The following is a 26,930-nucleotide window of genomic DNA, read 5'->3' on the forward strand; positions in this document are numbered from 1 at the left end:
GTTTGAGCCCTCAAGAGACACAGAAGATTTGGGACCAGAATAAGAACAGAGGGTTGGGGTTTGGAAGAGGGACAAATGATTTGGATTCAGAAGAGGGACAAATGTTTTGATCCTGAAGAGGGACAGAGGTTTTGAGTCTAACAGAAAGACAGAGAGCTTGAATCCAGAAGAAGGACAAATGGTTTGGGTCCAGTAAAGGGAGTAAGGTTTTAGGTCCAGAAGAGGGACAGGGAGTTTGGATCCAGAAGACGTACAGAGAGTTTGGGCCCAAATAAGGGACAGATGGTTTGGGTCGGAAAGAGGGATCAAGGTTTTGGATCTAGAAGACGGACAGAGTTTGGGTCCAGAAGTGGAAAAGTAGCTTTGGGTGCAGAAGAAGGGGGGCCAGGATCGGCATTTTCACGGAGCTCCCGCTTGTTACCCTGAATTGATCGTGTTCCCGGTGCAGCAGGCTCATTTTACCGGATGCCCGAAGGTTCCAGTATTGCTAGCAGTGTTGCCAACCTACCAAATTGAAATTTACTGACACTACACCCAAAATTTACTGGAACAGTCACGTTTTTACTGGCATATTTAAAAGTTACAAAATGACAGTGCAAATTTTAGTATTTAGGCTACAAGCAAGTACAATATGCAATAAGCAAAGTGATTTAAGGTAGATATTAAGGCAAAAACATATTACTTATTTTGTTTTCGATATAGTAAATAAGTAGCTCAGGGACAAGAATCGATAGGGCAAGAAAGTAGAATGGGCAGCACAAACACATGCAATTGACTCTCACAGTGACACAGACAGCAGTGTACAGCAGCACAGATGATAATGGCACCTAACCAACATGACACCTCCCCTCCTGAGTCACAGTGACCCTCTCTTTCTCCATGCCAGGTGGTTCCTTCAGCCTACCTTCTGTTCCACAGACCTGCACATGAGGCTCAGTCTGCTCCGTTCCCTTGCACCATGACTTCACGCGACACACTGCTGGCACAGTCCGAACACACTGTAGCAGGCACTCGGATGGTCTTGGCCAAACGTCATAGCCATATTTCTTATTGGAAACCTTTTTCTTTCACTGGCATTTACTGGCAGGAGAAAAGTGCCCATGTTTTACTAGCTGCCAGTAAAAATACTGGCGGTTGGCAACACTGATTGCTAGTGACCCTCCTGGCCCGCTTGGTTCATTCAGATCCATGATGGTTACACGTAAGAGCAGGGAGGAAGCACAGCACATGGAGCAGCAACATGGTGCGGCTACAGCCCTCCCACAGCGCGGCCCACGTGGCACGGAGAAATCCAAGGAAACAGTGAGTAAACCACCCAAGACCCCTAAAGCTAATGCTGGGGATCCCCCTAGAGGTATGCGTTATTACGCACAGAAACTGTCTGGGCCGCCTGATCCCTTGGAATCCCAGGAGGTGGAGGATGTAGCCAAGGGTGAGGCCACAGAGCAGGAGGAGGTGGAGGGAAATCTGGCACTGGATGCCATTACAGACCAGCCAGAGCCACCAGCAGTGAGGATAGAGGAAAGAGAGGATGGAGGGGACGAGGAAGATGAACAGCCGACCCTTGCTGAGATACTGAGGGCAGTCAACAGGTGCACAGCCGTAGTAAACATATTGCAAGACTGTTTTGGAGGATTAAAGGAGGAGGTGGTACTGATCAAACAAGATCTCCAAAAAAATCGGGTGCAGAAGAAAAACAGAGGATTTAAGCCCTTAAGAGACAGATTTGGAAGAGGGGCAAATTATTTGGATCCAGAAGAGGGACAGATGTTTGGATCCCAAAAAGGGGCGGATATTTTGGGTCCAGCAGAAAGACAGAGTTGCTTGAATTCAGAAGAGAGACAGATGGTTTGGGTCCAGAAGAGGGAGGGAGATTTTGGGTGCAGAACAGGGAAGGAGGTTTTGGGTCCAGAAGAAGGACAGGGAGTTTGGGTCCATATAAGGAACAGATGGGTGGGTTTTGGAAGATTGATCAAGGTTTTGGGTCCAGAAGACAGACAGAGGTTTTGGGTCCAGAAGTGGAACAGTGGGTTTGGGTGCAGAAGAAGAACAGAGGGTTTTAGCCCTTAAGAGACAAAGAAGATTGAGACCAAAAGAACAGAGGGTTGGGGATTGGAAGAGGTGCAAATAGTTTGGATCCAGAACAGGGTCAGATGTTTGGATCCTGAAGTGGGACAAAGGCTTTGGGTCCAGAAGGACAGGGAGCTTGGATCCAGAATAGGGACAGATGGTTTAGATCCAGAGGTGGAACAGTTGTCAGCTCCATTTGAAGCTTTCTAATAAAACACAAACATAAGACAGGGAGTAAGGCTGTCACGTGGCTGGTTCAATGCTCCATCTCTTCACATGAAAGGCCTCTCCTTCTGAAAGAAGTATGAAGAGAAAAGGAGGAAGAACAGCTGGGGAAGGTCGCTGCTGAAATCTCCGTAGACAAAGTGAGACCGCAGGCAGCACAGACTTGAAAAGACCTCAGCAAGTTTAATTGACAGACTGAACCCTAATAGCTCTTCACAAGAACTCAGTGAAATCACAGCTAAACATCGTGCCAAATGAGTGTGATTTGCTACAGTAGTTATCCTGAGCGCAAACCGTCTATGCTTTGCGGGCTCGGATAAATCTGAATTCAATAACCCAAAAAATTATTATGCAATATGACTGTTATAAAAGAACAGTGGGAGCGTACATCTTTTACAAGCATTCATCTAGAGAAGAACCTGGGCATGAGACAATTAAACTCATTCAAAGGTCTATTGCCAAGGTGGCTTTTTGCATGCAAAGCAGGGACTTTTACACCCTTTCCTGGCAGTGCAGTGCCTAAGTGGTTAGCAGTGTTGCCATGCACCATCATGATTGTAAATTCAGCCCACAAGATCTCTCTCCCACGCCCAGAGTATAGAATATGTGTGGTTATTAAAGTGTATTTCCAAGCACTGCTCAAATTGACCCCATGTGGAAGGCTGCAGCTTTTATTACTTCCCATGACGCCATCACCAGGCTTGTAAAATTCTTGCAGGGGTAACTGCTGGATGCTCAGTTCCCATTGACATAGGCACGCCCCCAGAATGACCTCTCCCAAGAGCCCTTTCCCTACACATGGTATGTAGGAGAACTCTTTGGAGTTAAGGTAGCAGCATTGTGTTAGTCCGGTGTCACACTTGGAGACCAATAGCTATAGCAGTGGAAAACTCCCACTGACCAGCAGGGTAAGTATACAAACAGGTCACCCTGGCAGGATTATAAAGGATTAATATAGGTGCAGCGGTCTAAATACTAACTGGTATTCACCAGAGCTCCTGATAATGGATATGGGTTTTGCTGCATGTTAGTACCAGGTCGCAGTCCTCAGGATCACCCCACAAAGTGGTGAGGAATCCAGGGTCCACTTGCAGACATAGCAGGTTGGGATCAAGCAGAGGCATAGTCAGTAAACAAGCCAAAGGTCATTAACAAGTGGTTGCAGGTCAGGATCAAGCAGAAATGTAGTCAAGGAACAAGCCAAAGGTCAGTAACGAGTGGTAGCGAAGATACAGAAGACAGCAGGAGGGACAAGAGCAAGATATTGGCTGTAGAGAGCTCAATAATCTGGCTAAGAGAAAGTGTAAGGGCATGGCTTAAATGGGAAGTTCATGAAAGAGCAAGTTTTCAAGGTTCAGGAGAAACAAGACACAAGGCAAGGTTTGTTTTAAGAGAGCTGTCCAGCATCTCAGGTGGTTTAGCAAGAAGAGTTACTGCCAGACCCAGAAATGGTCCTTGGTTCAGATCCAGGTTCTAATATTGGAAAATAAATCAATATTTGTAAGTGGGAAGAGATAGAGGAGCAGGGGTGGGTGGAGTCCTGTAGTCCAGCATGGGCACTGGTTGGGTAGCTCTCCGCTTACACATTGCACCAGCCCTTGAAAAAGTGCCACGGCAAGCACAAAATATGTTGAAATAGAACCTGTTGTTGCTGGCTGTGTTAATAAAGGTAGAATATTATTTTACATCTAGGTATGCATTGTTCCTGATGTTGGATTGCTTTGGTGAAGACCTGCACCAAAGCCAGCACCTGAGATGTGATTGTTGAGTGTGGTGCCTGATCTCACCTATGGGTACTGTTTGAGCTTTTACTGCAGAAAGGGCAATGTATTAGCTTAGTACAAAAAGTTAGACGTTTACTGGACTTCTAGTAGATGCAATTCTGTATGTCTAGTCCAGGGACATTATGTAAGATCCTCTGAGGTGGAGACTAAAAGAAATGGTTCCAATTGAAATTGTATTGGAAATTATGTTATTGATCCTGTATTATTTGTAAAAGGCTGCACTGTATATTAGAGTTGTATAAATAATAGCAACAGTGCAAGTAAAGAATTTGTTGATTCTTCGGGGGCGGAGACTGATGTAAGCTATTCCGTTTTTTCTCAGTTCTCTGTGCTGAGGAGAACACCAGAACTACATAAATGAGAGTAGCTACTGCTTAAAATACAGACACAAGTGCAATAATCAATAGGCTCACATCTGAGAAGTGCTTCATCAGATAGTTGAGCTGGAAGTTTCAATTAGACAAACAAGCCTCAAAGCAAGCAAGAGACAGTATACTAGCCTCTCCCTCAATTGCAGCACTACAGCCTCCATCAGTCTCTTCCCCATTAGACAACCCTCATTATAGGGCTCAGCACTGACATCCAGTTTGGACGATGGAACCACTCCATGCGCTGGAGAACACAGCATCTGACAAGTGTTGAATGCCAAAGAAGCTGATGAAAGCTGCAGCGCTGGAACAATTGGAAGGTGGGAAAAATGGGTCACAAAGTAGTGCTGCTGCTCCTTACATTGGTGGTCAGTGGGAAGAATGTCCTTTACATTGGTCGTCAGTGTGAAAAATGTTCCTTACATTGGTGGTCAATAGGAAGAATGCTCTTTACATTGGTGGTCATTGGGAAGATTGCTCCTTAGATTGGTGGTCAGTGGGAAGAATGTTCCTTACATTGGTGATCAGTGAGAAGAATGTTCCTTACATTGGTGATCAGTGGGAAGAATGCCCCTTACATTGGTGGTCAAAGGGAAGAATGTCCCTTACATCGGTGGTCGGTGGGAAGAATGTCCCTTATATTGGTGGCCAGTGAGAAGAATATCCCTTATATTGGTGGTCAGTGAGAAGAATGTCCCTTACATTGGTGGTCAGTGGGAAGAATGTTCCTTCCATTGGTGGTCAGTGGGAAGAATGTTCCTTACGCTGGTGTTCAGTAGGAAAAAAGCTCCTTAAATTGGTGGTCGTGGAAAGAATATTCCTTACATTGGTGGTCAATGGGAAGAATGTTGCTTACTTTGGTAGTCAGTGGAAAGAATGCCCCTTACATTGGTGGTCAGTGAGAAGAATGCCTCTTACATTAGTGGTCAGAGGAAAGAATATGCTAACTAAACCCTAGTTTTTAACACAGACTGTTGGACAGGTTAATTCGGTTGGTCAGCAGACTGGTTGGTGAGTTGAGCTATGGAATGTTCTGTTTTTGTCTTTCACGTGTTTGCCCTTCCATGTGCTCATTGCTGTGAAGGTCAGCTATAGGTGGGGGGCAGGGGCCATTTGTTTGTTACAGAGGGAAGAATGTCCCTTACATTAAGAAGAATGTTCCTTACATCGATGGTCAGTGGGGAGAATGTTCCTTACATTGGTGATCAGTGAGAAGAACGTCCCTTAAATTGGTGGTCAGTGAGAAGAATGTTCCTTACATTGGTGATCAGTGAGAAGAATGTTCCTTACATTGATGGTCAGTGGAAAGAATGTTCCTTCCATTGGTAGTCAGTGGGAATAATGTTCTTTACATCGGCGGTCAGTGGGAAGAATGTGATGTTCCAATGGTGATCAGTGGGAAGAATTCTCCTTATTTTGTTGGTCATTTAATTGGTGGTCAGAATGCCACATTTGAAGACAGTTAAAAAGATCATTGATGTCATGCTGTTGGCTCTGCCGAGTGGCATAGGTCCCAGAACTATGTAGGCACCATGAAAAGGGAGGTCAATCAGCCATAGCTGATTGCGACCTCTGAAGGAACCCTAGTTGAGAATAGTTTCCCTAAATTATTGAATTCTTTATTTAGAAAAGCCAATTCAAGGCAAAAATAGCGGTGAAAAAAATCCCAATACCGATAATTTTTGCAATGAATTCTTCATCATCAGGGGAAGTGGCAAGGGCATGTCCTTCCCCTATATGATTTCTATTAAAAGAAGTCCCTCCTATTAATCCCATAAAACTGGGAGGTCTGCAATACCAATATTGTTAGGAGGAAGATGTAAATACTGCTTATTATCCCCAGCAGCTAACCTGAAAAAAATAAGTTTGACTTAGTCTGTGAATTGATGAAAACAGATCTATAAAGATTTTACTACATAATAAAGTAGAACATTACGATAGGAGAAGCAGGAGAACATAATATAGACATAACTATTATGCCATTCACCAATAGATATATTACACTCAGACCTTACATAGTTAACATTTTTGTCTTTCAAAAGTTTTTTTTTCCCCATGTTTTCTTGGAAGAAAGTAGCTGCCCCCTAGAGGATTATCTTGAAAATGATATATAAAAAAATTAATTAATTAATTAATTTAAAAAAAAGATCACAGACAGTACTCAGATATGTTCTTGAAAATTGAAAATACAATTTTTTTTTAGGCTTTATTTGGCTAAAAAAAAAAAATCTCATCAGTGTCACTTAGTAATGTTTGCTCCTGATTTGACATTGACCCCCTACTTCCGATCAGGGGTTAATGCATATAGTCAAGCAAAAATATTTTACGATTACAGGGGATGGGCATTTGTAAAGAGTGTTTCCTCACAGTGCTGGGTCAACAACATCTAATTTTTGATGGAAATGTAGCAATGACATAAAGCAGCCATGCTGGGAAATAATCAAATGCTTTGAGATGTATTTATATAAAAAAAAAAAAAAAAAACAGAAAATAAAAAAAATGCAGTTTGTCCAATGAAGGTGCATGTACAGCACATATGTTTGTGCAAATCTGGTAAAAGAATATTATTATGGCATTTTCTATGCTTGACGAAAGCTATTCATTGATTTAAAATTGAAAATATGGCATTTGGCCACTAGATGTCACTATGTACCATAGATTATGATACCTAGCTCCATCTAGTGGCCAAGTGCAGTGTTTTCTGTTTTAAAGTTAATTTCACACAAATTAAAGTGAACATATCCTTTGTTATAATCTTGCATCTGACCTCCGGCCTTTCCTTTAGTCTTGCACAGTTGTGCCACCTCCTCTCCTGGACTGAAATGGCTTACTCTGATTTTACTGCACACTGTGAGCTTCTTAAACTGTGCATTAGTAGCTGCAGTGAGTCAGATAGAGCCCTCCTCATTTGCTGGCTGGTGGATGTCCAGCATCATCAAGGCCTTTTCTCCTGAGCTTGCTTGTTCCTGGCCCGCCTTAGATTTCAGTTCTTTTGATCATGGAGGCTCAACGCATGTGGGCGTTACCTATGCAGATACAGCCTGTCTAGGAGCGCCCACTCTTATCCATCAAGGCATTTTGATAGTTGCATAACCCCTTCAAGAGGGAGCCCACTGCTGCTTTAGGACTGAGGGCTCTTGAGAGGAGTACTGAGGGATGTTTTCAGGAAGCAACCTACAGCACCCTGCCGGCCCCTCCCACCAGTCATGATCTGCCTGCATTTCATAGAGAAGCACCGAGACCCAGCAATGAGATCACTGGGTGTAAAACAAGGTATGTAATGAAAATGGAATCAAACTTAATCAACATGTTGATGAAGGGGGATGGAAGAACCAAAATATAAGCTAATCAAACCTTAAGGACAAAAAAAAATACAAAAAAATAAAAAACATTTTTAGTTCGTATTTTTGAGTTCCAGTTTAATTTCAGCTAGTTTGCAGAAAAAAAAGCTTCTGGGTATATAATGGATATAACAAACCCTCCCCCTTTCTTACTTTTCTATGCAGGCTTTCAATTAGAGAGAGCTTGCCTGAAGCACATAGCTGCTTCTGGATATGTGAGAGTGCTAGCACCTCAAGTGGCCGGATTGGAGAATGCACTCCTGGGAAGAGAATCTTCCACACAGCTTGTGATTCTGCTGTTTGGGATTTTATATAAAATCTTCAATACAGTATCTATGGTCTTTGTTAATTCTGACTGATACGATGTTGCTTGGAATGAAGATCTTGACATTGGATAGTGGTCAACCCTAAAGTGCTTCAGCCCATAGGACCTTTTATTATATGAAAAAAACCTTACAGAAGCACTCAGTTATATTATAATATTGACACTGTATCAGGATAGGGAACATATAGATGGATCCTTTCGTCAGCATATTGAACATATTGTAGCGAAGGGTTCAGAGAACATACAGTGTAGCTGTAGGAGGCCTTCCACGCCTGGTGGGCTGCTGCCCCCATGTGTTCAATGTCTGGTATCACATGATTCACTGTGCGCATAACTGCCAACACCGAGCAAATAATTTGTATTTAAATATTCTCATAAAAACTCAGCAGCTAGTAATTACATCCTCACTCAGAAAATTACACTGGAGCTAAATTATACTGACACAAAACCACGCCATACATATGAATATCTTTAAAGCTGAACTTCAGTACTAAAAAAATAAATAAAATGGGAGCCCTTTTTTTTGTTGTTGTTGTTGTTGTAGTGTGGGATGATTGGAATAGGAGATAATGTAGGAGATCCTGTGTAGGTGATAGAGGAGATAGAGGAGAGAGAGAAGGCTATAGAAAGGGAAGATAACTCAACACACGGCCATTAATGTCTAAACTGCTGGCAACAAAAGTGAGTACACCCCTAAGTGAAAATGTCCAAATTGGGCCCAAAGTGTCATTATTTTGTGTGGCCACTATTATTTTCCAGCACTGCCTTAACCCTCTTGGGCATGGAGTTCACCAGAACTTCACAGGTTGCCACTGGAGTCCTCTTCCACTCCTCCATGATGACATCACAGAGCTGGTGGATGTTAGAGACCTTGTGCTGCTCCACCTTCCGTTTGAGAATGCCCCACAGATGCTCCATAGGGTTTAGGTCTGGAGACATGCTTGGCCAGCCCATCACCTTTACCCTCAGCTTCCTTAGCAAGGCAGTGGTCCTCTTGGGGACGTTATTATGTTGGAATACTGCCCTGTGGCCCAGTCTCTGAAGGGAGGGGATCATGCTCTGCTTCAGTATGTCACAGTACATGTTGGTATTCATGGTTCCCTCAATGAACTGTAGCTCCCCAGTGCTGGCAGCACTCATTCAGCTCCAGACCATGACACTTCCACCACCATGCTGGACTGTAGGCAAGACACACTTGTCTTTGTACTCCTCACCTGGTTGCCGCCACACACGCTTGTGCAATTTTCGGTAAATCACACCTAGGCAGGTACCGGTCAGAAAAAGGTATCCACTTCCAAAAAAAGGTCTAAATATGTTAGAGAAGGAAGGATTGTCAGATTAGCAGTACCTTCACTGAAGGTACCCTTTAATGAGCATTTGTCCCTTGCAGTGCAGGGAGGCTCCACTTCAAGGGTAGTTTTTTTCAGCTGCCCAGAGTGGGGCTTTAGGCCTGGTTCACAATGATGAGGTGCGGAATTCATAATGAATTCTGCACGGTTTCCACACCACATCAAATTTGCACGCCACTCATGCGAGCCTCTGGGGGTGTGTATGTTAAGTTAACGACAACCCGAAATTGGTTCATAAATGCAGTGTGATTTTCAGAATCAGATGGGATTCTGGTGCGGCAAAAAAAAAAGAGTACTGCACGATTTTGGGGCGGATGCCATGCAATTTGAGCCATACAGAATGAATGGCTCAAATCACACTGCTGTACAATCGCATGTGATTAGAACAGGAATGCTGTGCGATTCCTGTCCAAATCCCATGTGGTTCTCCACATCGCATAAGTGTGAGATCAGTGATGAAATTTTCAATTGAGGGGATTGTCCTTCAATTGAAAATTTCAACACCTGCTAAGTAGAATGTATGTTATGGGTGTTAAAACGGCCACATTCCAATTTACGGAGGAGGATCGTGATAGTTGTTAAAGAGAATTTGGGTGCCCATTTGCCATAGATGTTTGCTTTTCAATTGGAGAGAATCCTTATGTTAAGCTGTTATGACTGCTCTATAATTTGAGGGTCATAATCCTCTGGTAAGCCTCCTTTTTTACCCTATCATTATAGTCTGCACCCTACTTCCCACCAGACAACTGAAGGAAAACTAGTGAGCATGGTACCCTCCGACAACAACAGCCTGTTGCTGAGGAGACACAAAAGGAGGGTGGTGAGAGGATCTTTGTTAGTCTGGTTGCTGACTTTAAATACATCCTTCCTCTTTTAAGGAACTTACACTTCAGTTGCATGTATGCCAAATTGTCCTAATGCTCTTCTGTTCTGCTGGATTAGACAAAAACTGCCACACTGCCTGGCAATCCAACTCATTTCCATAGTGTCTTAAAGACGCCTACTACCTTCAAGCCTATCCCACTGGGTGCAGAACTATAAACACTTATGCCGCGTACACACGACCGGACTTTACGGCAGACTTGGTTCGGCGGACCGGAGTCCGTCGCACAATTCGATCATGTGTGGGCTCCAGCAGACTTTTTTCCCCAAAAGTTGGACGGACCTAGGAATGAAACATGTTTGAAATCTTTTAGACGGACTCGAGTCCGGTCGAAAAGTCTGCTCGTCTGTATTCTAGTCCGACGGACAAAAACCGACGCTAGGGCAGCTATTGGCTACTGGCTATGAACTTCCTTGTTTTAGTCCGGTCGTACGTCATCACGTACGAATCCGTCGGACTTTGGTTGATCGCGTGTAGGCAAGTCCGTTCATTCGGAAAGTCCGTCGTAAATTCCGTCAAAAAGTCCGCAGGACAAGGTCTGCCGTAATGTCTGCTCGTGTGTACGCGGCATTACATGCATAGAAATATCTCTGTCATGCAAGCCAACGTCTTCAAGGGCCCCAACATAGCCGGCAGAAGAGTAACTTTAAGGACTGTATTCAGTTTATTTGTTCCTGAGGGAAGATCAGTTTACTAATTTAAGTTTTTAATAACAGACCTGGGCTTAGCCCCTCATTGCGCTCCCAAGTGAATTAGCCTATAGCCAATTTGTTTACCCACCTGTGTCACTTGCTGCGGCTCATTCTATGAGGAGAGCTACAGTTTATTCTGTTGGGGTTAGAGTGCATTCTGGGATTTAAAATCATTGCAAGGAACCCTCTATCTATCTATCTTTTCAAAAGTATTGAGACGCCTGCCTTTACACATGAAATTTAATGGCATCCCAGTCTTAGTCCGTAGAGTTCAATATTGGGTTGGCCCACCCTTTGCAGCTATAAAAGCTTCAGCTCTCCTGGGAAGGCTGTCCACAAGGTTTAGGAGTGTGTCTGTGGGAATGTTTGACTATTCTTCCAGAAGCGCATTTGTGAGGTCAGACACTGATGTTGGACAAGAAGGCCTGGCTCGCAGTCTTCCCTCTAATTCATCCCAAATGTGTTCTATCGGGTGGAGATCAGGACTCTATGTCTTTATGGACCTTGCTTTGTTCACTGGTGCGCAGTCAGGTTGGAACAGGAAGGAGCCATCCCCAAACTGTCCCCACAAAGTTGGGAGCATGAAAATGTCTTGGTATCCTGACGCCTTAAGAGTTCCCTTCACTGGAACTAAGGGGCCAAGCCCAACCCCTGAAAAACAAACCAGCACCATAATCACCCCTCCACCATATTATTTGGACCAGTACACAAAGCAAGGTCCATAAAGACATGGATGAGCGAGTTTGGGGTGGAGGAACTTGACTGGCCTGCACAGAGTCCTAACCTCAACCCGATAGAACACCTTTGGGATTAATTAGAGTAGAGACTGCCAGCCAGGCCTTCTTGTCCACATCAGGGCCTGACCTCACAAATGCGTTTCTGGAAGAATGGTCAAACATCCCCATAGACACACTCCTAAACCTTGTGGACAGTCTTCCTAGAAGAGTTGAAGCTGTTATAGCTGCAAAGGGTGGGCCAACTCAATAGTGAACCCTACTGACTAAGACTAGGATGCCAATAAAGGTCATGTACGTGTAAAGGCAGGTGTCCCAATTCTTTTGACAATATTATCTATCTATCTATCTATCTATCTATCTATCTATCTATCTATCTATCTATCTATCTATCTATCTATCTATCTATCTATCTATCTATCTATCTATCTATCTATCTTATCTATCTATCTTATCTATCTATCTTATCTATCTATCTTATCTATTCTAGACTGACATGAGGCATTTATTGGACCCCCCCGATGGATATATCTGGCCATTACAAGGACAATATGTTTAGATTCTCTGTAGTTTCTCCGCCATTTTCCTTTTCCTCGGCCCCGGGACAGTAACAGCTGCCTCACCAGATGACTGCCAGATCTGTCCTCTCCCCCCGGGACAGATTAGTGAAAATGTCATTTTTTATTTTCCTAATTCTCCGAATACTCTCCTGGATGTGAGGATATGAGAGCGATCACTCTGCAGACACTCTCCATATCTCCCCTCCACCGAAATCCCACATTAAAGAGCTATTCCATAATCGTTTAGTCTTCTGTATATTTTTCTTTGCTTTCTTTATTTTCTCGTATGATCCTGTTTCATTTCCCCTTTTCACATTTTACCACTTTACCTAAACTCTAAAGCATTCTATTAATCAATGGCAGTACTCTACTACTATGATGGAATGTACCACACTTTCCTTGACTGGGTGTCATTTAAACTCCAAACTTTCTGTTTTGAGCGTTTTAAAAGTTTTATCAACTATTTTATATGATTATTATTTACTGTCTGCATAGAATTCCCATTTTACAAAAAAATTTAACTTAGTTTCTTACATCATTCAGCCCCCTCCTCCTGTTGTGTCGCAGGAGCTGATACATGATCACAATGTCAACAAAGCTGTTAATCATAACAGCCCTGTTTCCTATACCGGTGAGCTGTGATTGGCCTAAAGCTATTACATGGTACCTGGGCCAATCACAGCACACTGTACCATGTGATTAGCTGTAACCAATCACAGATCACTAGTAATCAATAGAAATGTGCACTGCTGAAAAATTTGTTAGTTTTCGTTTCATTTGTTTTTTGTTTTGTTTTTTTGTTTTTACGTTTTTCGGGTCATTCATTATGATTGCAATTCGTAAATTAGAAAATTCATACATTCGTAAATTAGAAAATTTGTTTGTTTTCATTTCATTTCTTTTTCTTTTTTCGTTTTTCGGGTCATTCATTATGATCACAATTCGTAAATTCGTAAATTCGTAAAATCGTAAATTTGAAAATCCGAAAATAAGAAAGAAAATCCAAAAATCCGAAAATAAGAAATAAAATCCAAAAATTCAAAATAATAACTAACTAACTAATAATAACTATTGATTAAATTATAGGTATTGGAATTTCCTTTCAAATTTGGCTGTTAGTGAACATAACGAATACGAATTTATCCATAGTTAAAAATGATCTGAAATGACGAATGCCGCATCTAAACAAATGAAACGGAACAAATTATTAATAAATAATAATAAAAAGTTTTTATTATTATTATTGTACTTTATTATTATTACTTTGTTATGTTCCTTTCGTTTAGATACGGCATTCGTTATTCCGGATAATTCGTAACTTCGGATAAATTTGTATCCGTTACGTTCACTAGCAGCCAAATTTGAAAGGAAATTCCAATACCTATAATTTAATAGTTAGTTATTAGGATTTCAGATTTTCGATTTTTCGAATTTACGAATTTACAAATTTTTTTTTTTAATTTACAAATTTACGAATATTCGGAAAAGATTTGTTAAATGGGTTTTCGTTACGTTTTCGAATTTGTCAAAATCCATTAAAAACTGAATTTGGAACAAAACGAATTGCACATGTCTAGTAATCACAGCTGTTATGAATGAAACTCATTTGTGACAGTTCAAAGCATTGCTGTTACAATGATCATCAAGTGTAAAAAAATCTAATAAAAATCCCTGATCACCCTCATAGTAGTACAGTATTACTATGGTGACATTGAACTACTCTGATGAAACTATGTAAAAAAAAAAAAAAAAAAAAAAGTTAAAATAAAATAAAATGTAATTTATACAATTGAATAAAAAGTATTTAAAAATATTTTTTATAGTTATTTTTTAACATACTGTAACCAGTCAGTGTCCCTGATCACTGCCACACCAGTCATATGATGACGCTGTACTTTGCTGGTGACAGTATACAAAAAAAATGTATTTCATTTCTTCATTTTCCACAAAAAATTTACAAAAATTACCACTTCAAAAAAAAAAAACTTGTCATGCCTCTTCACTAAATACCTCAGACTGTCTACTTTCCAAAAAAGGGTCATTTTGGAGGTATTTGTACTTTCCTGGCATTTTAAGGACCTCAAGAAATGAGATAGGCCAGTCAGTACATCAGGACTGATCAATTTTCAAATATATACAGTATTCCATAGTTTGTAGACGCTATAACTTTCACACACAACAATTGATATACACTTTTTGGGATTATTTTTTTACTTTAAGATATGTAGCAAAATAAATTTTGGATATGTTTTAATAAAAGAAAGTAGAACATATAATTTTTTTTTTCAAAATGTTCTGCATTTTTTCATTTATATAGCATAAAATAAAAAACCCAGTGGTGTTCAAAAACCACCAAGAGAAAAGTCTATTTGTGTGAAAAAATATATAAAAATGTCATTTGGGTTCGGTGTTGCAGGACCACACAATTGCCAGTTAAAATAACACAGTGCTGAATAGCAAAAAATGCCCTGGTCAGGAAGGGGGTTAAACCCACCGGAGCTTAAGTGGTTTATCTGTGTTGGTGGACTGATGGTGTGAGATCCTTTTTTTCTTGCAGTACTTTCATATCCAGCCTTGTTCCTCCCATAAACCAATTCTTCTTCTGGCTGCTGTTCAGCGGTAGAAGTGAGCGTGTGGACATCAGCTATAAGGTCTTCAACTTTGACTGTCTCTTCAAACAGCACGTGCAAGACTGGGCCATCCCCATGTAAGTGCGGTTCGTATAATTCCCATGTAAGTGGAAAGCAAAGGACAACTTTTTTTGCTTTGGATAGTTTTGGGAAAGCAAAGAACCTCTGTTAGGTTTTTATTGCTGTCTGTGTTCCTGCTGGGGAAATTTCCCCTTACATCCTCCTCCAGTGTCCAGGCATAGGAAGTAAGAGACATCTCTAAGGAGGTTACAAATATTATTCTAAGATTTGCACCCATGAACAATATTATTCATCTCTTTAGTACATCTATAGCATTCATAGGTGCTTGAATCACAGCAAACCCTACCTTATAGACCCCCAACTGATTTATGGTGGGGTAGGGGAGTGAAGGCAGGATAGGTCTCCCTGACGAGATGGGTTTTCAAAGATCACCTAAAGGTAGACAAAGTAGGATAAAGATGGACAGATTGGGGTAAGGGGTTTCAGAGGATAGAAGAAGGTCTAGAGAGGTTCTGGAGGCAAGCATGGGAGGTGGTGATGAGGGAACCAGATGGCAGGAGATCTTGGAAGGAGGGAAGAGAATAGTTTGGTTGGTATTTTTTCATAACTATATTTTTATTGAGTTTCGAGGAAAATTAACAACGCAAATGGAAGAGGCAGCAGCAATCGTGACAAGTAGTGTGAAGAGAAAATACAATCTCCAAGGACACTACAAAATCGTATGTTACAGAATAGATAACATAAGTCAAAAATAACAATAAACAGGTAAATAAAAAGTTAGTTAGGCAGCAGAACCAATGTTGAATACCGACAAAGAGGCTTGACATATATAGAGTGCAAAGGGCCTATAAGGAAATTATACATAGTATAAGATGGCCAAAAATAGTGGAAATTCAAGATAGTTAATCACCATACTCAGACTGGTTCCAGAGTTCCCAAATTCTGTTGAATTGTGGAAGGGCATCATTAACAGTAGCAGTTAGGCATTCCATTCTCCAGATTTCAGCTGCAAGATGTAAGAACAGAAAATGGGATGGTGGATCAATAGACATTCAGCACAAAGGAATGGATATTCTAGTGGCCAGTAGTATGTAGGAAATCAGGCATTTAACAGGTTTTGCAATGTGGGAGAAGGGAAGGCCCAATAAATAGCGGACAGGATCTAACGGAAAAGACATACAATAGCACATTTCGAAGTAACGTCATTGCATCAGTCCAGAAAGGTTGTATTTGAGAACATTTCCAAAAAAATATGGTAATGAGAGCCCACTTCAAGACCACAGCGACTCCATGGATTGGTTGATATTTTGAGACATGGTTATTAATTATATTTTAAGATCAAAACTTTGAAAGGATATATTAAAAAAATGCTGTCAACTACACCAAAAAATAAATAAATGGGAAATTTAAAAAAAGAAAAGATAAAATATCTCACAAACCAGTTAATAAATATTCTATGACAGGATTTCAGTATACCAATGTCAACAAAAAACAGCATAATACATAGGCAGTTGATAACTGTGTCATTCACATAGGTCCATACTTTAGAGGATAATTCTATTTTAAAGGGGTTGTAAACCCTCATGGTTTTTCACCTTAATGCATTCTATGCATTAAGGTAAAAAACCTTCTGTGGTGTTGCAGCTGCCCCCCAGGGCCCCCGTTTTACTTACCTGACCCTGATCTTTCTACGGCCCGGGAACGAGCACACAAGCTCTAGCTGGTGTCTCGTGTCCTGAGTGGATAGATTGATAGCAGCGCAGTCATTGGCTCACGCTGCTGTCAATCAAATCCAATGACGTGGCGCTGGGGGGGGAGTCCTGCATTCTGTGTGAATGGACACAAATGCGCTCTCGTCCACCAACGAGAGCGCTTCTCCAACGTAGACACTTGATGTGGGGAGGAGCCACCAGCGCCGCTGAGGGAGGTAAGTATGACATGTTTGGTCTTTTTTTATGAAAAAAAAACAAGGGTTTACAGCCCTTTTAAGATCAAAACTTTGAAAGGATGTAAAAAAACAAAACAAAAAAAAAAAACCCTGCAAACTACGCCAAAAATAAAAAAAAATTGGGAAGTAAAAAAATTGATAAAATATCTCACAATTCAATTTAGTAATTAGTTCATGACAGGATTGCATTATATCAATGTCAACAAAAAACAGCATAATAAGTAGGCCGTTGATAACTGTGCCATTCACATAGGTCTTTACTGCAGAGGATCTTAAACCAGTCATAGACGGTTTGAATCTTGGCTGGTTCAGCAGGAGCTGGCTGAGATTCGAACCATGTATGGGCAGGCTGAATGTACCCAAGTTATTGCAAGTGGCTGTTATAATCACAAAGCCGTCCCCGCCGGGAAAAGACAATTACTCGGCAGGAGGGATTACCCTGTCAACATTGACTGTGTTGATGGGGGAATCAAGCAAATTTCCCTCAACAATGTCCACCTCCCACATTCCATGACCAATTAGTCATAAGTCAACCAACCCATCATGTGTCCATGTGTTCGGAATTCATCTGTGCAAACAACAGATAGGGGGCCAGGTAGTAACACTGCAGCACTGTGAGCCAACACCGTTAACCGGTTAGCTGTACTCCTGCCATCTTGTTTTCCATTTACTCACAGATTGTTGTATCTTATAGAGAAAAGACCAAGGAAGCAATAATGCAGCTGAAATCCTGGTTAGAGAAGAACCCACGTGTGAGGGCCCATTTTCCCGTAGAAGTCCGCTTTGCCCAAGGAGATGATATTTTATTGAGCCCATGCTTCAATCGAGACAGCTGCTATATGAACATAATTATGTACAGGTAAGACTATTATATAAGGAACAGTTTTTAGAAGGCTTGGAAAGAACATAGATGATTGTAAAATTACAGAAGGTGATTATTTGGCACTACTGGACAATGTAGCTGTAAGAGAACCACAACATTTTCTAAGAACCTGGTTCCTAAAAAAAATAATCTAAGAACATTCAATCCAAAGAGAAAATACCTTAAGAACATTTAATCCTAAGAGAAAAGAGCCTAAGGACATCTGATCAAAAGAAAAAAATACCCACAGACATGTTTGGGGCCCGCAAACTAGGGACACAGGACTAGTAGAGATCAGTCCAATAAGCTCTGTGCAAATCAGTGCTCCTATTTCTACTTCTGACTGCTGAGATCCAGGGGCCACACAAAAATTGCCAAAGCCAGCGGGTGTCCTTGAGTCACAGGTGGTCACCAGGGGCCTACAGGCTCTAGAGATGGAGATCCAACCCTTGGTATACCACTTTAACGGCTTGAAAAATGGATTCTCTTATTCAGTCCAAGGTTACACCAGCAACACACCAACCTGTTAATTAAACTTTTATTAAACACATTTCACATCTAAAACTCCATCTGTATATCTGGAAATTGAGAGGATGTGTTTAATTAAGGTGTAATTAATGGATTGGTGTGTTGTTGGCATAAATAGATTTTGGCTTGAAGTGAGAGGTACCGTCTGCCACTATGGCAGCCTTATCGAGCCTTAAGGGAACAGAGTGGGGGCTCTCTCACCAACTGATCTTCAGTTAAGACTGGAAGTGGTTTTGTGTTAAATAAATATAAAAAAAAAATGTCCATATAGTAAACTTTGGTGAAAGTTGTTTAAAAGCTGAACTAAAGTAAACTTTCAAAATAAGAAACATGGAATTGCAAGTTAAAATTCTGCATGCATACCAGTGTTAATTTCGTTAAAGAAAACATTTTCCTTAGCGCCATTTTTGCATTGACGAAAACTAAACGAAAAGTCTACCACATTTTCTGACGAAAACTATGACGAAAATCAATTTTTCATTACCGAACAAAAACGAAACGAAAATGTGAGGCAGGGACGTTTACCCTTGGAACTTCCAGTTTCCACAGAGCTCCGCCTGCTTTCTCTGGATGGAGCTCGGCATTTGTAGATAGGAGGCTGTCCAAGCGGATGGTTAGACCATCAATGGCTGTTATCTGCAGCCTGAAGGGAAATGTTCTCTTGGGATGGTGAGGGCTTGGCTGTGTAGTTAACCCTCTCACACACTGCCTCTGTAGATACATGCCTGCTGGACTGATTGGATTTCTACTAGTCCAGTGAGGTAAGGGCTCTGTGTCCCGGAAGATGGAGTGCTCTGATCACACTGATCCTACAAGGACTGTGGGCTCTCGGCTGTCTGTGGACATACAAATAATGCATTACAATTGAACTAAACCCATTCGATTTTAGTCGACTAAAATGTACTGGAGATTTAGTCGACTAAATACGACTAAACCTAAAACAATTGCAGGTGACTAAAATGTGACTACAACTAAAATGGCATTTTAGTCTTAAAGTAACTGAAAAAGCCTTTTTTTTAAAAAAATAACAAACATGTCATACTTACCTCCACTGTGCAGCGCGTTTTGCACAGAGTGGCCCCGAACCTGCTCTTCTCGCGGCTCCTCCTCACATCTGATAACCCCCTCGGAGAAGGGCTTCCCCGAGGGGCTTACATTGCGGGCGCTCTCCCGAGTCCAGAATTTGCATTTATAGACACAGAATGCCGGACTCGGGCCCCGCCCGCATCTTTGGATTTGATTGACAGCAGCAGGAGCCAATGGCTGCGCTGCTATCAATCTATCCAATCAAGAGTCAGGAGCCCATGGAGAGAAAGACAGCGTGTCCCCGCTGACTGAATGAAGGGGTTCAGGTAAGTAAAACGGGGGGGCTAAGGGGCCGGTGACTGCCAGGTGTTTTTCCATCTTAATGCATAGTATGCATTAAGGTGAAAAAACACAAACCTTTACAACCCCTTTAAAGGAGTTGTAAAGGCAGAAGGTTTTTTTATTTTAATGCATTCTATGCTTTAAGATAAAAAAACCTCCTGTGTGTAGCAGCACCCCCCAATTACTTACCTGAGCTCCTTTTCTCTCCAGCGATGTCCACAATCCCCTCAGCCATCCAGTACACTCCTTCTGATTGGCTCAGACAGAGCAGCTGCAATCAATCAAAGTCAGCCAATCAGGGGAGAGAGGGGGTGGGGCCAGGTTGGGGCTCCGTGTCTGAATGGATACACGGAGCTCTGACTCAGCTTGGGTGACCCCTGTAGCAAGCTGCTGGCTGAGGGGCACTCAAAGGAGGGGGGGGACTAGGAGCAGCAAAGAGGGACCCGAGAAGAGGAGGATCGGGGCTGCTCTGTGCAAAACCAACTGCACAGAGGAGGTAAGTATAACATGTTTTTCTTTTTCTTTTTTTTTTAAGAGCCTTTACAATCACTTTAAGACTAAAACGAAATCGAATTTGGCTGCCAAAAATGAAAACTGATGCATACCTGTAAATCTGTGTTCTCTTTTTCTCTATCCATAGTTTATATTACCATTAGGGATGAGGTTTTCGTTCCCTGCTATCTTGAGCTCCAGGTGAATCCCAACGGTTTGACATTTGTGTTCCTGCCAAATTTTTGTGCAGATTTACCCAGGAAAATGCTATAGGCAGCAGGGTTAGAAGGGCCAATAAAGGACTTTTGGTTAAGCCCTTTATTGGGTGGAAATGGAGAAGGCATAGTGTCTGTGTATTAGAAGCTGTTGTAGGGAACGGATTGGGAAAGCTGACAATTTTTTGTTTCTGTCAAAGTTGGGGTATTTTCAAGTTTTTATTTATTTTGAGGGTTTATTCATTTCTGTTGTATGTATGTAGATAAGGCCCTTTTTTAGGCTGAACAGATTTTTTTTTTCTTTTTGCTGCAAGGGGCTTTTTTAAATTTTGAGGTGTTCAAAGTAAAGCATTCACTTACTGAACATATGCTCTTGTAATCGCCTTTTGTTCGCAGCTGCATCCTTTGGAAGAAAAAAAAGTGCAAGAACAGTTACGTCACTTCACATTATACCAATCACATTCAACGCACCTCGTTCATCCCCATAGATAAAATAAATGTTAGGTATACACTGGTTAGGCCTTTTATCCCTTATTTAAAAATGTCCTTTTGCTGGATATGTTTACACTGCTGAATCCCTTGCAATATCTTATTTTTTGTACTAAAATTCCAACTTGTGCACTTTACCTTCGTAAACTCTGTCCTGCAGCTTCCCAGTTTTACACTGCTGTATCATCTGCCTACTTTTTATCTCCAGTATATTTCAGCCAATTCTTCCTCATTAAAACTGTCCCGCTGCTACCCAATTAAACACTGCTGTGTTAACTGCTGTCTCCGAATTCTTGTACTAAAACAATTGCTTACACTCTTTATGTCAGGCTTGGAGACCAGTAGCTATAGCAGTAGAGAGGCTCCCACTGACCAGCAGGATAAGTATACAAGCAGGTCATACTGGCAGATGCAGGGTTGAAGCACTAACCGGTATTCACTAGAGCTCCTGATGGTGGAGATGGGTTTTGCTGCATTTTAGTACCAGGTCTCAGTCCTCAGGGTTGTCACACCAGTATTTGAGTAATCTGGGGTCCAGTAGCAGATATAGTAGGTAAGGATCAAGCAGAAGTGCAATAAGTAAACAAGCCAAAAGTTGATAACAAATGGTTGCAGTTTGGAATCAAGCAGTAGCGTAGTTGAGGAACAAGCCAAAGGTCGGTAACAATTGGTTGCAGGTTGGGATCAAGCGGAAGCGTATTCGAGGAACATGTCAAAGGTCAGTAACAAATGGTAGCGGATGGCAAGCAGGAGTGACAAGTGTGAGATATTGGCTGGAGAGCACAATAATCTGGCAAACAGGAAGTGCAAAGGATTAACGTAAATAGGAAGTTCATGGGAGGTGCAAAGAGTTCAAGGTTCAGCAGAAAAAAAGTTTGTCCAAAGAATTGACCAGGGAGCTGTCCAGCATCTCAGGTGGCTCAGCAAAAAGAAGAGGTTGCAGGTTCAGATTCTGGTCCTCTAGTATCGTTCTCCTTTATTAGAAATGTCCTGCTCCTGGCCAATTTTACACTGCTGTACAATCTTCAGACTCTTAATCCTTAAAGTGGTAGTAAACTCTTTTTTGTTATTTTTACTAACAGGTGAGCTTATAATAAAGCTTACCTGTAGGTAAAGATGGAAGCCTTAGTCGCGGTGACAGAAAGCCGCTGGAGGCCTTCGTTTAAAGGTAAGTCTTTCATGTAAGTCTTTTCATTCTAGTAAGCTGTGCATACTAGCATATTATGATATTTTTCTTTTTTCTTAAAGACTTTACTACCGCTTTAAAGAGAGCTTGAAAAAAAGACGACCAATTGCTGTATGTAAGCCAAACTAATTGTAAAAGAAAAGCCAAATATGAGCTGCCAGTGTACAGAGGCACCAAGACTGTAAAAATTATACTGTTCCACCACATACAGATTTAGGTTACCAAATACCAAAGAATGGTATTTAAATGATTTGTGGCTTGTCACTGTTGTCCTCAAAGCCACATGAAACAATACTCCCCCACTCTATGGTATGTTTTTTTTTCCATGGGTACATGTTGTTGTATATGTGTTTAGCACATGCTTAATTAAAGTGTAAGTAAACCCCCTATTGTTTTCAGCCAAGGAAGCTGCCATCTTGGCCTCTGTTTAACCTTCAACTGCCATGATGCTGCACATGTGATCAGTTATGACACCAGCCATTGGATGGTCTGACAGTTTGTTTGAGAGCACAACCAATAGGAGTGTTACATTTTCGGCACGTGCCGGAAATGAAACTGATAAATAGATGGGATTACTTCCGCTTTAAGGCAATGGCCAGTTGGGGGCAAAATGTATGCAGAGCCATAAGTGCTGTGCACTTCTACGTTTGTTTGATAACATGAGCACATACTATATATCTAAAAAAGAAAAACTCTAAAAAGACTATAGACATCTTTACATTTTAAAGCTTTTTTTTTTTTTTTTTTTTTAAGGCCATATGGAAAAGATGTCCCACATGGAGAATACTGGCTAGAATATGAGAATATTATGAAACGTGTTGGAGGACGACCTCACTGGGCTAAGGTAATACAAGCTTTAAGGGGGATTTCCATGTGAGCTGTGGATTTGTCCTATCATATCTTCCACACCTTGACACTTAGGGGTGCATTTACAAAAGGCAAATAGACTGTGCACTTTGCAGGGATATTTGTACTCTGTAAGGGCATTTTCTCCAGAGCTTAGTAAGTGAGGGTAAACTTCCCTTTTGCAAAGAATATCCAATCACAAGCAAGAAAAATAAATTTAACAGCATTGCTTGCACATGATTGAATAATGGAAGTCAGCAGAGCTTCCCCTCATTAACCGCTTGCTGAATGTATACTGTATAATAAGGGCAGCAAGGCTGCTCTCCTGGGCAGGATTGTGTACATGTACGTGATCCTGAACTTCCAGGTCTGGGGCGCTCCCGTGCGCCACCAGTGACCCGCTCCCGCTGTGTTGACCAGCTGATCGTTCGGGACACAGGCAGAATGGTGGTCTGTAGAAAGAAAAGGTTGTGATCCTAGCTGCTGTAGCAATGTGTAAATCTGACAAGTCGACCGTCAGCTGTCAGATGGAAATGATCAAGTGCCTGTAGGCAGGTGCCTACTTTGGGTAATACCTGGTTATGTCCTAACTCATTTTGTAATTTACAGTATCTTTTGCTGTTTAAACCTATTTAGTATGTAGTTTGGTACCAGGCTGCCCAAAAGGGGTTAATGCTGCCAGCTTCTGGGTGTTCGTAGCTCTGCCCCCTTATGGTGAGCTATAAATACAAAGGCTGGGTCCTTGGATGGGGAATTGCATGGAGGACTGCCGCCACATGTAACTCTGTTCTCACCTTTGGGGCTCCCCTTTGGTGGGTACCCAGTCGAGGTGTTGAAGGCAGATTCCTGGACTTTATTCAATGGACTTTGCACTATTCATAAGGTATGATCTGTGGCAGCCTGAAGTTAGAATCACTGGAGCAATGTATGGAGGAATTATGGGAAAGGCTGTTTTGTACTGACATGTGACTAAAAAAGATTTCTGGTAAACATTCTGAAGTTCCAAAATGGTGCTTGGTTTGATTTACTTCAAAAGGGGTGCATGACTGGTGTATCAGGGCTTAGAATGGAGATAAATAGAAGTTAGTGCAGGTACATTACAAAGATCTAACCTGCAGTGGAAGTAGAAAAGGCTATATTGCCATTGCTACGGGCAACCAGAGTAATGTGGGGTGCTTAAGCAGCCAGCCAACAGGGAGTCATTGGTGACCTGACAAAGGTGACAGAAGGCCCTGGTATTGAGGGGGGCTTGTGAGCTTGGACCCCTCCCTTAGCGACTGGTACCCCATATACCAGGACAGATATCATGGCACAGGGCGTCCTACAGTAGGTACCTAGCCTGAAAGGTCACAAAGGAGGAGTAGACAAGAGAGTGAAAGTCCTCGAAGGGAAGAAGTTCAGGAACATGAGGAGAGATGATCTCTTTGTGTTAGGAAGAAGTCTCGTAATGTCACTGGGAGTGAGGTGACATATTGGACTGTGCTGGTGGAGTGTGGTACAGACTCCGCAGTACCCATTTGGAATTGTTGCATTCACTGGGTGAGGTTAAAGAGCAGCCAGAAATGAGGTGTGCACAGTAAAGAAGGGAAACAAACAGGAAGGTTAACTGTGAAAATAGAGAATGCTTGCTTCTAAGATGGAGTGCTGCCTTAACAATGATTTCACGTAAACATAGCCTCAGCCTGTAAGTTACAGGGAGTAGTGAGAGTTACTATCAAGTCCCTACTTGTCCGTGTTAAGCCCCAACCACACTCCTGTACAGTTCTTGTCCAATCAGAGATTGCTTTGCATTCATAGAGAGAATGGCTGACCTCCTGTGTTTAGAATGCAGCAGGGCAGCAGCTTGGTACAGGGCCCAGAAGCTAGTGGCGATCACTGGAGTCGCAGTGCCCACTAAAGTAATTTCCAGCTTCTAGAGGAATCTCACAGGTATGGCATATGCATAACCAGGGCAGTTCTGGCACCTCTAGCACAGAATGTATGTAATTTCAAGGGGTACTAGTGTGTGCTGGAGGGTCTAATGATGCTGGCTTCTGGGGGATCTAAGGTCGCCGGGGGGATCTATTGTGGGGGGTCTAGTGTTGCTGGGGAGTTTTAATGATGCTGGTGGAGGATCTATTGCTGCTGGGGGGTCAATTGTTGCTGGGAGGGATCTACTGTTGAGGGAGGGGTCTATTGTTCCTGGCTGCTGTAGGGTCTATTGATGCTGGCTGCTGAGAGATCTGTTGTTGCTAGTGGGGATCTATTGTTGCTGGGGTGGGGGTAGGTTTTGTGGCGGCTCTATTGTTGCTGGGTGGATATTTTGTTGCTGGGGGGTCTATTGTTTATGTGGGGGGTCTATTGTTGTTCGCAGGGGATCTAGTTTCTTGTTTTTATTGTTATCAGTGTCAAAATATTATACAAATGACATCCATACAACTTACTTAGTTCAGTATTCTCTAAAAGGGTTCTTATTGGGGGTGTAACCAAGGAATGGTGCTAGAAGGTAGGTAGGGGGCGGAGACTAGGGGTGATTCGGAAGGGGAGAATACCTGCACCTATTCTAGAGAAAAAATGCCCTGTGCAGAACAATGTAAAAATATTCATACCTAGAGTTCTTTTTTAACTTAACCACCAGATTTAACCTAACCCAACCCTTGAGCATGAACCTAGCCCCTAAACTAACCTTAGCTTTAACACAATCATAGATGGGCTTCACATTGTTTCAAATTCATTGCAGCACACACATAGGTGTAAATGGGCCCATATAATTTTCTTACTACACTAAAATGTAGTACATGTGAACTAGCTGTACAGGAAAGAATGGGACTTCTACTTAACTTGGGCCATTGAGAGGCAGCGGGAAGCGGTTAACATAGAATTTCAGGTCTGCAGTTTCATGTGTTTTAAATTGAAAATACATCAGAAAATATTAGTGCATATCCACTTATTTTTTGGGGCTAAAAAATGTGTAATCCATGTCTGTGTTCTTGTCTCAGGCTCATACTTGTACCCGGAAAGACTTCGAGAAGATGTATCCTGCATTCGCCAAATTCAAAAACTTAAGAGAGAAGCTGGACCCGACAGGGATGTTCCTCAATGCTTATCTGGAAAAAGTCTTCTACTGAGAAAGAGAAAAACTGTTCCCGATAATAACTTCAGCCAATAATCCATCCACAACTACATCACCAATGCACAACAAAACATAATTACAGTTTTATTGTTGAGTTATATGTCATAGCACCTGCTTGGCAATACAAGGAACCCCAAGGATCAGTTCACTGAACACTCACCCTATTAACACATTCCAGTAAATGTGCTGGATTGAAGAGAATCCAAATTAATATTAATGTACATATATAAAGAAATAATTAAGGAGGTTAATCTGTGTTGATGGAATTACATTGTGTGGGGGACGTGTTATGGTTCTAGGCTGCTGCCTTTCTGATCATGGTAGACAAATCGTTCATTGGATGACCTATTCTTGGATTTGGAGCCCTAAGCTCGTAGGACAAATGTCCATCTCATTTGGTGATTCCTTTAAAGTATTTATCGATTAAGAACATCAGATAGAACCAACTTTTGGAGTAAAGTCTTTCCTCATCTTCAGGGTTTTAAACAAATGGTTCGTAGTTAGATTTGGACCTTGGCTTCCTTCAATGCTATTAGGAAATGTTGGCAAGTCAGCCTATTTTAGCTTTAACTTAGACTTTCTAGTGAACTCTGTTAAGATTTAACTACAAACCATTTGTTCAAACCCTGAAGTAGGGAAGGCTTTTTTCCAAAATGTGATGGCTACATGTGATGTTCTTAATAAATATTTAAAATTAATCACCAAACGAAGTTTACATTTGTACTAGGTGTTCCTAACCACATCTAAAAGAATAGTTCATTTTATAAACAATTTGTCTAGAAATCAGTCTTTGTACTAGGTGTTTCTTAGCACAAATCCAATCAGTATTATTCAGAAACTCTAGTGGAACTTGAGTGACCCAGACTGGATTTTGCAAGGAATTTTGTTTTGGTGTGGTAATG

General features: G+C 41.7%; 1 protein-coding gene across 1 annotated transcript in view; it reads left to right on the plus strand.

Annotated features, from left to right (window-relative positions):
* The window catches only part of LOC141141116 (L-gulonolactone oxidase-like), a 226,011-nt gene extending 199,486 nt beyond the window's left edge, over window positions 1-26,525 (plus strand). The window contains exons 9-12 of the mRNA XM_073628825.1: window positions 14,889-15,038; window positions 17,625-17,789; window positions 22,824-22,914; window positions 25,895-26,525. Of these exons, the coding sequence (XP_073484926.1) occupies window positions 14,889-15,038; window positions 17,625-17,789; window positions 22,824-22,914; window positions 25,895-26,023 (535 nt within the window). The 3' untranslated portion in view covers window positions 26,024-26,525. The remainder of the gene's footprint in view (window positions 1-14,888; window positions 15,039-17,624; window positions 17,790-22,823; window positions 22,915-25,894) is intronic.
* The last annotated feature ends 405 nt before the right edge of the window (window positions 26,526-26,930 follow it).

The sequence above is a fragment of the Aquarana catesbeiana genome, linkage group LG04, assembly GCF_042186555.1.
Source record: "Aquarana catesbeiana isolate 2022-GZ linkage group LG04, ASM4218655v1, whole genome shotgun sequence".
NCBI lineage: Eukaryota > Metazoa > Chordata > Amphibia > Anura > Ranidae > Aquarana > Aquarana catesbeiana.